The sequence below is a fragment of the Urocitellus parryii genome, chromosome 14 (genome assembly GCF_045843805.1).
Source record: "Urocitellus parryii isolate mUroPar1 chromosome 14, mUroPar1.hap1, whole genome shotgun sequence".
Lineage (NCBI taxonomy): Eukaryota > Metazoa > Chordata > Mammalia > Rodentia > Sciuridae > Urocitellus > Urocitellus parryii.
In genome coordinates this window covers 58,694,602-58,707,467 of record NC_135544.1, presented here as the reverse complement: position 1 = coordinate 58,707,467, position 12,866 = coordinate 58,694,602, and the positions used below count along the sequence as shown (strand labels likewise).

At 47.3% G+C, this 12,866-nt stretch overlaps 1 protein-coding gene across 5 annotated transcripts in view; it reads left to right on the top strand.

The window, feature by feature from the left end:
* Window positions 1-12,866, top strand: part of Ephx2 (epoxide hydrolase 2) — a 42,843-nt gene that overhangs the window by 1,463 nt on the left and 28,514 nt on the right. For 3 of the 5 annotated variants that reach the window (XR_003301704.2, XM_026398855.2, XM_026398854.2), the window contains exons 2-6: window positions 7,007-7,091; window positions 9,161-9,320; window positions 10,514-10,704; window positions 11,843-11,869; window positions 12,064-12,186. Coding sequence is in view for 4 of the 5 variants with exons in the window: in XM_026398855.2 (XP_026254640.2) it covers window positions 7,007-7,091; window positions 9,161-9,320; window positions 10,514-10,704; window positions 11,843-11,869; window positions 12,064-12,186 (586 nt within the window). In the remaining variant the exon portion in view is untranslated. The remainder of the gene's footprint in view (window positions 1-7,006; window positions 7,092-9,160; window positions 9,321-10,513; window positions 10,705-11,842; window positions 11,870-12,063; window positions 12,187-12,866) is intronic. The other 2 variants (XM_026398856.2, XM_026398853.2) reach the window with 1 other exon arrangement.

Below are 12,866 nucleotides of genomic sequence, written 5' to 3'. Positions count from 1 at the left end.
TTTGAAAATGGAAAGCCACCTCTGAGCCATGCTTACCCAGTGCAAGTCATTGACTGGAAGGATAAACTGAGAAAGGGATAATGCTCTAATTTCTAAGTCCTTTCTCACAAATAAGAAATCCTTTTTTCACTTCATTTTGACACATACATTTGATTTTTTTTTTTTTTTTTTTTTTTTAGAAATACACAAAGAGAATAAATAAGCTGTGAGGTTTGCTAGCTGTGAGGTCTGCTTGTACCTGTGACCTCACTGATGTAGAAGTGAGCATGGCTTCTGAGTATATGAGACACAGGTGTCCAGGTGGGGTCTACCTAGAAGAGCACTGGTCACTGGAGTCATACCCAAGTTCATATCTCAATTTTGACACTTCCTTTTGGGTAGCCTTGCTCAGCCTATTATAATTTTAGTCATCTGGCTGATAAAATAAAACAGTACTTTCTCCTATAAATTTTTATGAGTTGCATTAGATAACCTGTAAGGTTGAAGGGCAGCTATATTTTTGATACATTTGTTTAATTACAAAAATTCCACGCATGTACAAATCAGTGCATTGACTTATGCTGTTTTTTTGGCGTTGTGCTGATGCACTCCCTCTGTGACCATTGTTAGGATTGTTCCCAGCTGCCCTAAAGCAGCCAACAGCAAAACTAGCTGAACTCAGGAGATCAGAGTGCATGACCTTGAGATTTGTGAACCAACCATGAAGGTATTAATTCGGAAGGTGAACGAGAAGGGCCTCCCTTGCACTGGTATGATAACTCAGAGTTCTCGGAAGACAGTGCCGAAAGAGGTGCAAAGTTCTAAGTGGTTCAAAGCAGGGAGGAGGAGGTCTGATCACTGGAATCAGGAGAGGCTTAAGTGTAGGAGGAAGATTGACAGGAGGTCGTCAGGGACTGTGAGGGGGCCCCTCCCAGATGAGGCGAGCAGAAGGTACACAGGCCAGGGGGTGGAAAGCCTGGAGTGTGAATGGGACACTGCGTGCTGCAGCCTACCTGGAGAGAAGGGCCTGGAGAGGTGGCCGGACCCTCACGGGGTGCAGCCTGGAAGCCAGCGGATGAGCATGCCCCTACTTCCTGGCCAGTGGGGAGTCCTGGAAGGTTTCTGAGATGGGATGAAGAGGAAATAAAGTAATTGGAACTCTAATTCACAGCACACAATTGTCAGGGTGCTGGATCAGGTAAATTGATAGGGGCAAAAGACTGAGGGTTTGGGAGCTTGGAGGTGGACCAGTAATAGAATGATAGGACAGCCCTGTAATGTTGGAAATGGAGAGAACAAGAGCTTGAATTAGGAATCTGTGGGGTCATTGCCATGGAGGATGGAGGGCCCAGCTGAGATAAGAGGGAGCCTTGAGCCTGGTGCTGAGGCTTAAGGTAAGGAGCCCACAAGTCCTGGACACCCATAAATAACTGCTGAAGGCAGGGTCCTGGTCTCAGGTGCCATGAACTTTGGAAGTCAGAGGTTGTGGGAGGACTGGGTGCTAGATCTTCTAGCATCATGCAGCAGACAGAGTAAGGAAAAGAAGCTCTACCTTTGTGGCCATCTGGACCAGTGTCCTTGAGAGTTAGGGTGCTGGAAATGATGTTTTCTTTTTTTTTTAATATTTGCTTTTTTAGTTCTTGACGAACACAAGATCATTATTTTATTTTTATGTGGTGCTGAGGATTGAACCCAGCGCCCCGTGCATGCCAGGTGAGCGCACTACCGCTTGAGCCACATCCCCAGCCCCTGGAAATGATGTTTTCTTTTGCAGCCAAAACTGACTGAAGTGTTCTGAAGGAGTCAGTGTGGTCTCCCAAGGTTCCTATGACCTGTAGGCAGTTTTGTTTCTGTAGTGTTGGGGGTGGTGGTCCTGGGATTGAATCCTGTAGCAGGGTGCATCATCACTAAGCAATTTAGAGATTTTGAGACAGGGTCTTGCTAACTTGCCCCAGCTAGCCTCCAACTTGTCATCCTCCTGCCTCAGCCTCCCAAATCCCTGGGATCACAAGCATTCGGCACCATGCCTAGTCCATAGGAAGTTGTATGTGCATAATTGTATAATTGCTCAGAGGGCATCATGGTGGAGGGTCTGTCCAGCACCACTAGACTAAAAAGTAGAGACGGTTAAGTTGTCAAATATCTTTTAAAAATTCATGCTACAGAATTCAGTAAATGTTCTTTTTAAAAAAATATATTTTTAGTTGTAGATAGATACACAGTATCTTTATTTATTTGTATGTGGTGCTGAGGATTGAACCCAGTGCCTCATACATGCAAGGCAAGCGCTTTCCCACTGAGCTACAGCCCCCGCCCTCAATAGATGTTCTTTGAGTGAGCTGGATAAGAGATCTTATTCTTAATACTGTTGTGGCACATTTGAAATAAATCACCAGGTCAGTCTTGAAGCAGGACATGGGACTTTATTCGCCTGTGGGTTGGAAGGGCAGCAAGCAAGTCATCTCTGCAACCTTCAGCCCCTTGAAGAAGGTAGGGTGCACTCTTAGAGCCTCCAAACCACCAACTACCAGTAAGTCAAAACCATAGCAACGTAGGGAATGGGTCAGAATAACCCTGGTCAGGGTACAGTATACTGTGCAAGAAAAATGGTAACTAAATGGAGAACATCTTACAAATGTGTTTCTTAATAATACATTGTATAAAAATAGAGGAAACATTTTTCTGCTGCCATGCATTGTCAAACAGGGCATGCTTAGCAGAAGGTGGCAGAGGCGGGGTTTTCTCATGGGAGAAACATTTCTTACGTGAAATGGAGTCTCAGGGTAAAAAGGAGTTTGTCTGGTCGAGGCACATCTAGTTTGACCCATAACAGTACAGTTAGGCAAAACTCGAAAGAGGGTCTGACAGTAGGGCTTAGGCGTATCTTGTGGCTGTTTCCGTGATATTTCCTGAATGCCTCCAGGATCTGCAGGTCAGCGCCCGGGCTTTCCGCTGCTCTTCACACCTCCAAGAGGTCATGTGCTCCTGAAGCATCTTCCCATTTTTAACTAAAAAAAAAAAAAAAATGAATTTTGATTTCATAACTAATTTGTAAATAAAGCCTTATTATGAAAAGGATTCAGAGGGACACAGCAGACTGCCCTGAGGCACCTGTGCTGGGGAAGTGCCAAACCAGCCGAACTGGAGGGACCGCGTGCTGCCTGCCGCAGTGCCTGCCACACAGAAGGCGCTCCATAAGTATCTGTTGCAGGAACAAATGAGGCGGTAGAGGGAGAGACTGCCTCAACACAGCCCCTCTTTGTCTACCCTGAAGCCCCCCCAGGCCCACTTTCTACATGTGGTGTTTGCCAACGCTGGGTCTGAGCTTCCTCTGGGGTTTGGTGAGAACAATGAACTTGTCCCGTGATTGGACTCTCCTTTTTCTTTTTTCAAGTCAATACGTTCCCATTTACCTTCTGTCTCCAAGATTTTTTGAGGTTTTTATTTTAGTCTGATAATTCATATTTCTTGGGGGTTTTTTTTAGTACTATTGAAGCTTTGAGAAACCTTTTGATGTTATCTTTTGTAAAATCTTGTAACAGGGACTTAGAGTCCACTTTTGCTAAAAGCACTGACTCTTCACATGGGCCCACAGATGCCTGATGGGTAACTAACAGGATAAAAGTTTGGCATCTCTGCTTTCATTTTGTATATTTCCTTTTCCCCTTAAACTTTGGGTCAAGTTCCTGCTAAGCTCTGCACATAGATAAGTTAATTGCTTAGGGAGTGTCTATTTTAAAACTGGCAGTACAGGTGGATTGTTTCTAGATTTACCTAACCTCTCTTGTTCCCTCCAAGGCTGAAGGCACCAAGATAGGAGTAACTAAGGTATTTTCAAGATTTTCAGGAACATTATAATTAACAGATTGTCAGCTGCCAGCTTTTACAATGTCCTGTGTCAGATCTCCTATGAAAGAAAAGTGGCAGGACTAATCACACACATACACCTGGGATAAAGATCGGGTTTATTGTCAGGAGCCTGCTCTGCGCAGAGAGCAGCAACTCCCCATTGATTGTTAATAGGCTAGAATCATGGCCGCGCATTAGGGGTGCAGTTAGTCTTGACCAACATTGTAAGCATCTCCTGATCTTGTGGAAGGCAAGTTTGTTTCTTGGGAACAGAGACAGGCAGTTTTCCTCTTTCAGAGGGAAACAGGGAAACTGACATGTCCCTTTATCTCCCCAAGGAGAGAACAGGGAAACCAGTGTGTCCCCATTTCAGGAGCCTGTAGGTTGTCCCCTATCTCTCAGTAAGAGAACAGGAAAGACTAGCACACCTCCAGGCCAGTAGATTCTATCTCGGGTTACTTTCTCTTTCTTGGGAATAAGAACAGTATTCATAGAGCAGGGTCTGGGCAAAAGGAACATGGCTGCAGTTATGCTAACACCCTAGAAGTCTCCAGTCATTGCCCTAAACCTGCCAGGAACACGGAGCCTTGCAGGCAGGTCACCCCTTGATGGCACTGCCTCCCCCGAAGTGGGACTAGTGACTTTGCTATGCAGTCTTCTTGCCCCATCCCAGTTCTTCCCTACTTAAACTTGAAGCTCATGTCAGCACCCCTGGAAGGCAGGGCTGAGGACGCCAGTCTCCTTGACTTCCCAGTGTGGCTATACTGAATATTAAATTCCTTCCCTACTTTGTCATTACTTTTTCATTTGGTTTCCTTTTGGGGCAAGGGGCCAGACCTGGTGTTTTGGGACTCCCCAAAGTCAGGGCACCCTGGCCTAGGACTCTGGAAACAATCTCAGTGGGATGATTGATCAGAAAGAGAAATAGATATATCCTGAGTTTGATATCTTGATACAATCTCTACTTTCTTAATTTTGCATATTTCAATGTTAATCAGTACATAAAGCTTGTGCCTGATACCTTTATTGTGATTGTGCCCATGTCAATATAAAAAGGGCTTTGTAGAGATGCCATTCTCTGAAGTGGTTTTATCAAGTCACACTCCCACCAGGAACGTAAGGGAACTCCAGTGAGTCCCACCACATTTCCATCCTGAATAGCACTGCCAGTCGGTCTAGTTCAGCCTTGCCCGTGGGCATGTGGTGGCAAGTCTTTGTGGTTTTAGTTTGGGTTTCCCTTGTGAAGAATGACGCTGAGCTTCTTTTCATATATTTATGAACCACAGTAATTCTGTTGAAGAATACACTTAGGTGATTCTCCCATTTTTTCCCCGAGTTAGTTTGCTCTCGTTGATGTTTGGGAATTTTTCACATATTCCTGAAACTGGGCCTTTGTCAGATGTACATACTGCAAAAGCCCCATGTCTCTGGTTTACTCATTCACGGTCTTGATGTCTTTGATGAACAGAAATCCTTCATTTTAATGACATCTAATTTATATATATATATATTTTATTACAATGAACACTTTTTGTGTCCTTTTAAGAAATCTTTACTTACCTAAAAGTCATATTCTACCTTCTTCTAAGGCTGGATTGACTTCGTTCCACATAGGTTTATGAACCATTTCAGGTTAATCTTTGTTTCTATAGTGTGAGGTGGGAGATTAGATGTCTTCCCCCCATGTGGAAGTCCAGTAGTTCCAACACCATTATTGAAGAAAAATTGTTTACTTTCAATTTTGGTGACTTCTTTGTTGAAAAATGAATTGACCTCATATATGGAGGTCTGGCGTCCCTTCTGTGTTGAGTTAATGAGTAAATCTATCTTTACATGTCACCTCCCTTGTTCTCTTATGAGTGCCCCAAGCAGACAGCCATATTTTTTCCATTTTTATATCTCAGGAGTTAGCACAATGCTTTGTATACCATAGGTGCTTAATAAAAGATCATTGAGTTGAATTGTGCATTGCTTCTTAAACCTGGAGGGCAGCTGCTGAAAAGCATGAAGAATGTTCTAGAACTGGAATAGGGTGGTGTTTGTACAACTCCATACATTTATTAAAAATTGTTAAATTATACACTGAAAATGTGAATTTTGGTGATCTGTAATTCCAACTTATTAAAACTTAAAAACAACAACAACAAAAAAAAAAAACCTGATGGCCAGGGTGTGGCAGAGCCATTGCTGATACTGGGCAGTGGAGCAGTGTTAGATAAGTCTTTTTATAGTTTGTCCAGAGTTTATCATGTTACTTGCACAAGGGTTAGTCTTTTGAAAGGTACTTGGCTATTATCAGAAATGAAACTCCCAGGTTGGAGATCTCTGTTCTCTTTCTCTGGGGTGGTAAATAGTGTGGCTGTCTTACCATTCGCAGCTGATAAGAGCTAAGGCATATTCCTTGATTAGGGCTGCTGTGCACATAAGACAGACTGGTTGCCTTTAACAGGAGAGCCGCTCTGGAGGTGACTAGCCCATGGTCAAGGTGTCAGCAGGGGTCATTTCTTTGGAGGCCTTTCTCCTTGGCTGAGGATGGCCATCTTTTCTTGTGTCTCCCCATGATCTGCTTCTGTGCATATCTGTGTCCAAATTTTCTCTTCCTATAAGAATCCTGGTCATATGGGGTTAGGACCCACTCCAGTGACCTCTTTTAACTCATAATCTTATTAAAGACCCTGTCTCCAAACACAGGCACGGTGTGAGGGACCAGGGTTAGGACTTCAACCAGGGAATCTGGGGAGTTATAATTCAGCTCTCACCAAAAACTTTTTAAAGATGTAGACAATGAGATTAAGACAAAATAGAAATTACATGTACATCATCAAAACCAGAGAAGAACTATTTCTTTCCTTTCAATGAACGTGAACTAATGAAAAAGTCGTCCGGGACACTTCCTTAGGCAAATGAGCTGAGGACAGTATGACCCTGGTCCAGTTCTGACTCTCTTCCTTAACTGTAAAGCCGTGGCTCCACCGGCTCAATCTCCATGCAGGGCTGTCCCCCAGGCCGCTGCCCCTTCAGCCTATTTACCGTTTGGTTTACGTTGGGTGACACCGTGTGGACAGAGGGCCGCTGAACTCTAACCTCCCATCGCTGGCCGCTGTGAACATGAACCTGTCTGTCTCCCGCTGCTGCGAGGCGGATCATACCTGACCGTGGCATTTCTTGTGTCCCCCAGAGGCTTCCTGAATGACCCTTTCCTGAAGGAAGGCCTGGATGGCCCCATTGCTCGCCTCATGAAAGGACAGATCACGTTCTCCCAGGTGAGGGGACACCACGGGACCCTTGGGTAGGCGCACGCTGCTTGTTTCTGCCTTGCACCAGCCACCAAATCCCAAGGGCTGGACCACATCTTCCCCCAGTGTCATAATGTTCCGTCACCCCAGGACCACCCAGAAGGCCAGCAGACGTTGAAGGGGCATTTGGTCTATAATCTCTTTGACTACAGTCAAACCAGGGGGACGTCTCTGAGACCTTGAAGAACTATTCCAGGGAACTCTGTAGCCAGAGTAATTATTTTAGGACAGAACCACTGGGACTCTTAATTCAGTAACTACTAATAGTAGTACTTTAGAGTCAGAGACCAGAGTTTGAATCACAGGACCCACTTATAGACTGAGTGACCACACAAGTCACTTGATTTCTTAAATTCTCAATTTTGCCAAATTAGGACAATGATATTGTAGTAACATAACTATTGTAGTAACATGAAACATGGAAATGCTTAGCACAGTGCCTGGCCCGTAGTAAGTGCTCAAAGAACGGTAGTTATTCTTGTTACTACAACCTCAATTATTTTTTAACAAAGTAATCAGGCTCTAATTCCACTTGAATTCTCAATTACTGCTTCTCTAAGAAGAAACGCTATTGAGAATCTGCTTATAAGCACCCAGATTTAAAATTCTGTGTGTACATAATGTCTGTGAATTACAGCCAGCCATCACTCGCTCAGAGAACTTGGAGCCCTCACGATAGAAAGCAAAAGCCTGCCTTTTTCCGTGAAGGCCAATGTGGTATTATTATGGGGGTACTCTAGGCACCTTAAGCCACCCCACCACACACACTCATGCACACATCATGGCAACTGGTGTGAAAACTGTGAGGTTAATATTGGGAAGAAATAATTTATCCAATAAAATAAGCTTCAGCAGTATTGATGGAAGGGAGGGCAAGAAGGAAGAGTTATGCATTTTCAAGGAACATGGGGCTTCTAGGGTGAATTGTTAGTAACAGCTGTGAAAACCCCACATCCCATTCTAACTCCTTTCATGGCTTCTAGTAGTCAGTACGTAACCTCCAGGAAACTCACACGGCTAGAGGGAGAGTTCTGAAAGCTAAATTACACCTGATAAAGACTCCTTAAGCTCGAAAAGTCAGATCTTGGAAGTGCCTGCTGTCTTTTAGCTTCTCACCTATGAGTACTGTGCAAACAGAGAGGCACTGCAGCACACAGCTGCATGAGTGTCACAAACTGAATACACTCGTAGCCTTGGTACCCAGCCAAGAAATGAAGCGCAGCTAGCATCACAGCCCCTCACTTGTGCCCCACCCCAGCACCGGCCCCTCCGAGAGCAGCTCCCACCTGACTTTCCCCATCACCTGTGCCTGTTTTGCCAGGCCCTGCTCTCTCCTTATGGGGATCAGAACCCATCCCCATGGCCTCCTGACCTGTCCCCTCTCACCTAAGTTACCCCCTTACCTGCCCTGTCTCCGAGTACAGTCATACCCTGAGACACAGGAGGTAGGAATCTCGACATGTGAATTATGAGGGGGCATAATTCATCCCAGAACAGAGGACACTCATGTGGCTTCTAGGCGGGGAGCTCACTGGCATCTGAATGCCTGTGGCCTCCAAATTCACATGCGAAATCCTCACATTGGGATGGGAAATCTTCAGGGAGTGATTAGATCATGAGCGTGGAGCGTGGGAGTGCTGTTAGACAGGAGACCCCAGCGCTCGCTCGCAGGAGAAATCAGCTTCTGTTGTTGCTGAGCCCTCAGCTTCTGATGTTCTGTCATAGCAGCCCACACAGAGGAGACAGGGCTCCTGGGAATGATGCTGCTGAGGTGTGTCAATGTGCCCCACACCCGTGTCCCGCTCAGAGGGCTTCTGGGTAGTTTCCAGTTGGGGACTCTTGGGAAGAGTGCTGTGAGGACGTTTTGCCCACGTCTCTTGGGGAATAGATGTTGACATTCCCAGTCGGTGTGTTCCTAGGAGTGGAATTGCTTGGTCACAGGGATGCCTGTGTTCACGTTTAGTAGGTGCTGCACAGCTTTTGTGAGTGGCTGGCTGCACCCACTAATGGTCCCCCTTTTCGATTCGCTTTTACAGTGGGTGCCACTCATGGAAGAAAACTGCAGGAAACGCTCAGAAGCTTCTGGAATCCGCCTCCCCGCGAATTTCTCTATCAACCAAATCTTTTGCAAGGCGATATCAGCAAGGAACATCAACCGCCCCATGCTTCAGGCAGCTCTTGATCTTAGAAAGAAGGGTAAGGGTCCTGTACTGGCCATTCTCTGACCTGACCATAGCAGGACCGTTGGCAGGGTGAGCGCCATGGATGACCAAGTGTGTTTTTTGAGATCACAGATCTTCTGAGCCTTGACAGAAAACTGTTCTTGAAACATGGCCCACTGCAAGTATTATCAAACATCAACAAACAGCACTATTAGAATACCCAGAAAATGACATAATTTCATCTAATCAAGCCGTTGATACCAGTGACTGTCTTGTGAGCCAAATCCTCTCCTTCCAGTAGTACTAGTGATGACCCAACCTTTTGTCCCAGATTTAAAAACACGACCTTTTAAGCAACCATGATTTTCCCAGTCTCTGGGTGTCAGAGTAGCCAAGCCAAGTGACCCAAGTCTAGATTATGTCACATGATCTAAGACACAAGGTCATGCTCTTCCAGTATTTATTTAGTGCCCATGTCTGGCTCCTATTCATAGGCATGTTTGAAATTGTCCCACCCTATTACCAGTGGACTTTAGCAGCTGTGGCTAAGTCATCTGTCTTAGTTCGCCTCGTGCTGCTATAACAGCATACTTGAACATGGGTAATTTATAAAGAAGATTGATTTCTTACAGTTCTGGAGGCTGGGAGTCCAAGATCAGGGGACTTTGGGGTTTTCATGCCACATCATACCATGGTGGAAGGCAGGGGCAACAGAAGGCCTGCAGGCTGGAGACCAAGATATCTAATTTGTAGCCTCAAGCCATTTTATAATTGGGCACTAATCTATTCATGAGGGCAGGGCCCCCCTGGCCCAGATCACTGCTCCTTAGACTCCTCCACCCAACGATTTAGCATTGGGGGTTAAGTTTCCAACACAAGCTTTTTGACGAGCATGTTTAAACTGCAGCACCATCTCATGTCCATCATTGCTCCCTCATATTCCATGGAAAGGCCTCACCTTGTGTCACATCTCCGACATCACCTGGTTTTCAGCCTGGCTGGCTGGGCAGACCAAGCCAGGGGACCATGCTACCTCTGTTTCTGTTTCTCTGTTTGGACGTGGGGATGCAGCTCCCGAGAGCCAGGAAGGTGCTTGCAGCCAGGCAGAGTTGGCAGTAGCAGAGACGGAGCGCTGGACCCTCCCCAGCCCCACGACTCTGGCCACTTCTACTTGTCTGAGCTTCAGTTTGCAGTGGCCGCTCTGCTCACGGGTGACTTTGTGCTTAGGGTTTGTGACCTGCATCCTCACCAACAACTGGCTGGATGACAGCGCCACGAGGGACAGCCTGGCCAAGCTCATGTGTGAGCTGAACCCACACTTCGACTTCCTGATAGAGTCCTGTCAGGTTGGGATGGTCAAGCCCGAGCCTCAGATCTACAAGTTCCTACTGGACACCCTGAAGGCCAAGCCCAGCGAGGTATGCAGATGCTTCCTTTCAGGGAAAAAGAAGGTACCAGAGATCCCGTAACTGGAGGAAAAAGGGAAAGGTTACAGGTCGGGCACATGTAGGGCCTGGCAGGGCAGGTCCAGGTCTGTTTCTCCCAGTCTGGGACTTCTCCTAAGGGACTGGTACCTGTCCTTCAGTCTAGAGAGTTCTATCAGAGGTGAACACCTGGCCCCTGGGAATCTCTTACAGGACTTGAGTAGAACAGGTATCATCTAAAGCTGTTAGACCAGCTTCCAAGATTATTTATGAAGAGCCAGAGACCCTGGGAGACTTTCCAAGGCCACGTGGGCGATCAGGGTCACCCCACCTGAGGCTGAGCAGGGAAGGGTCCCCAGGCTGCCTCAGTCTCCTTCTAGGCACCTGTGAGCCCCGAAGCCTGTCTTTCATACTGTCTCCAACGTTTTCTAGCTAAGACACCGTTTTCACTGTGGATTCCTAGGCCCATCTCCTCGGGTGATTGCCAAAATTTAATTTAGACCCTCTCTTGCTGACTCCACCTCAGACCCTAGACCCCACCCCTGGGGACCCTTGCCGTGCTCCCAGGACCCTTCCTCCAGCAGCTGCAGTTGGCAGGGAGCAGCTCCAAGGTGCCATGTGCCCCTGAGTCTACCAGTCCTCCCTTTTATAACCTTTGGGTGGAATGAGCTGCTTAGAATTCTGGGCTGTCCTGGTCCAAGATTATAAACAAACACACCCACACTTCCCCCCCTACAACTTCAAAAGTCTTTTTTCTTTTTAGATTTAAATCTGTGACCCATTCAGAATTGATTCTGGGGTGACATGTGACAGGGGGTCTGCTTTTTCTCCAGTTAACCAAGCAGTCACCAAGGCCCTGCGTCAGTCCTCCTCCTGAGGGGACACGACTCCCCCTCAGAAAACAAATCCTCATTTGCATTTGGGTCTATCTGAGATTCTCTGCTATTTCATAGACACTTGTGTTTTCTTTTCTAGAACCAAACTCTTCTGCTCTTGTTTATGACTTGTTTCACTGTCTGCCCTCATTAGAGTTCTTTTGCAGCTGCGCCAGGTCCGTTTGGACTTGTCGATTTTCCCAGGTGGGTGGTAGTATGTTCTTGACACGTGTCTATCCTCCTGAATCTTCTTGCAGCTTCAGAACTGGCTGAAACCCACACAGGTATTCTGTGGGCACAGGACTGTGGCCTTGTGCTCGTGTGTGTGCGGTGTAATGCTGGTGTTCAGTGGGCACGCTGGGAGGGTTCTCGAGGCCCTGGTGCTAGAGGAGCCCTGCTCGTGTTGTGGCGTCCTGCTTTCTGGTATACTCCCGCTCACAGGAGTTTTCCTTGGTTTGACGTGCTGTTTTGGGTTCAGGTGGCTTTCCTAGATGACATCGGGACTAATCTGAAGCCGGCCCGTGACTTGGGAATGGTCACCATCCTCGTCCACGACACCAACACTGCCCTGAGAGAACTGGAGAGAGTCACTGGGACGCAGGTAACTTGTCTCTGAGGAGAGCGAGCTTCCTGCTGGTGTCTGGGGTGTCCACAGAGAACCCGGCTTCCCCTCCACAGAGGCGTCTGCGGCCCACAGTACAGTGAGCCACGCGGTCCCTGGAGAACATCTCCTCTCTCTGCGGTTGTGAGCAGGAAGCAGACAAGCCAAACGCCAGCATTTCAGCCAGGCTCCGTGCCCACTCAGGAACCAGGCAAGACAGGGACATTTGGAGCCTCCAGACCTCGCTGGTCCATGGACGTGCCCCTGGGCCTCAGGTGCCGCTGACCAGTTCCATCTGGCTCACGCCTTCTTGGCAGTCAGAAGGAAGCTCCTAGGTGACTTCTGTCCTTTACATAGGAGGATGCCACAGACTTAACGTCCCTGACATCTGTCTCTCACATAGGAGGATGACACAGAGTTAAGGTCCCTGGGCTGCCTGGAGATGAGCAGCACCTCAGACCTGGTCACCTTTGTTCTCCTGGGTCCACCCGAGGTCCCTGACCACACCAAGCCCCGCAGGAGCAGACTTACCCAGCCTCTGGGGCGCAGGCCCTGGCTCCTGTCTGCAGGAGCTGGGGAGGCCAGGAGTCAGGAACCCTGCTGAGCTGGGCACACTCCAGGGCTTCACGGCCATTTCCTCCAAGGGAGGCACCAGTCGGTGAGGGCCGCTGCAACAGAGT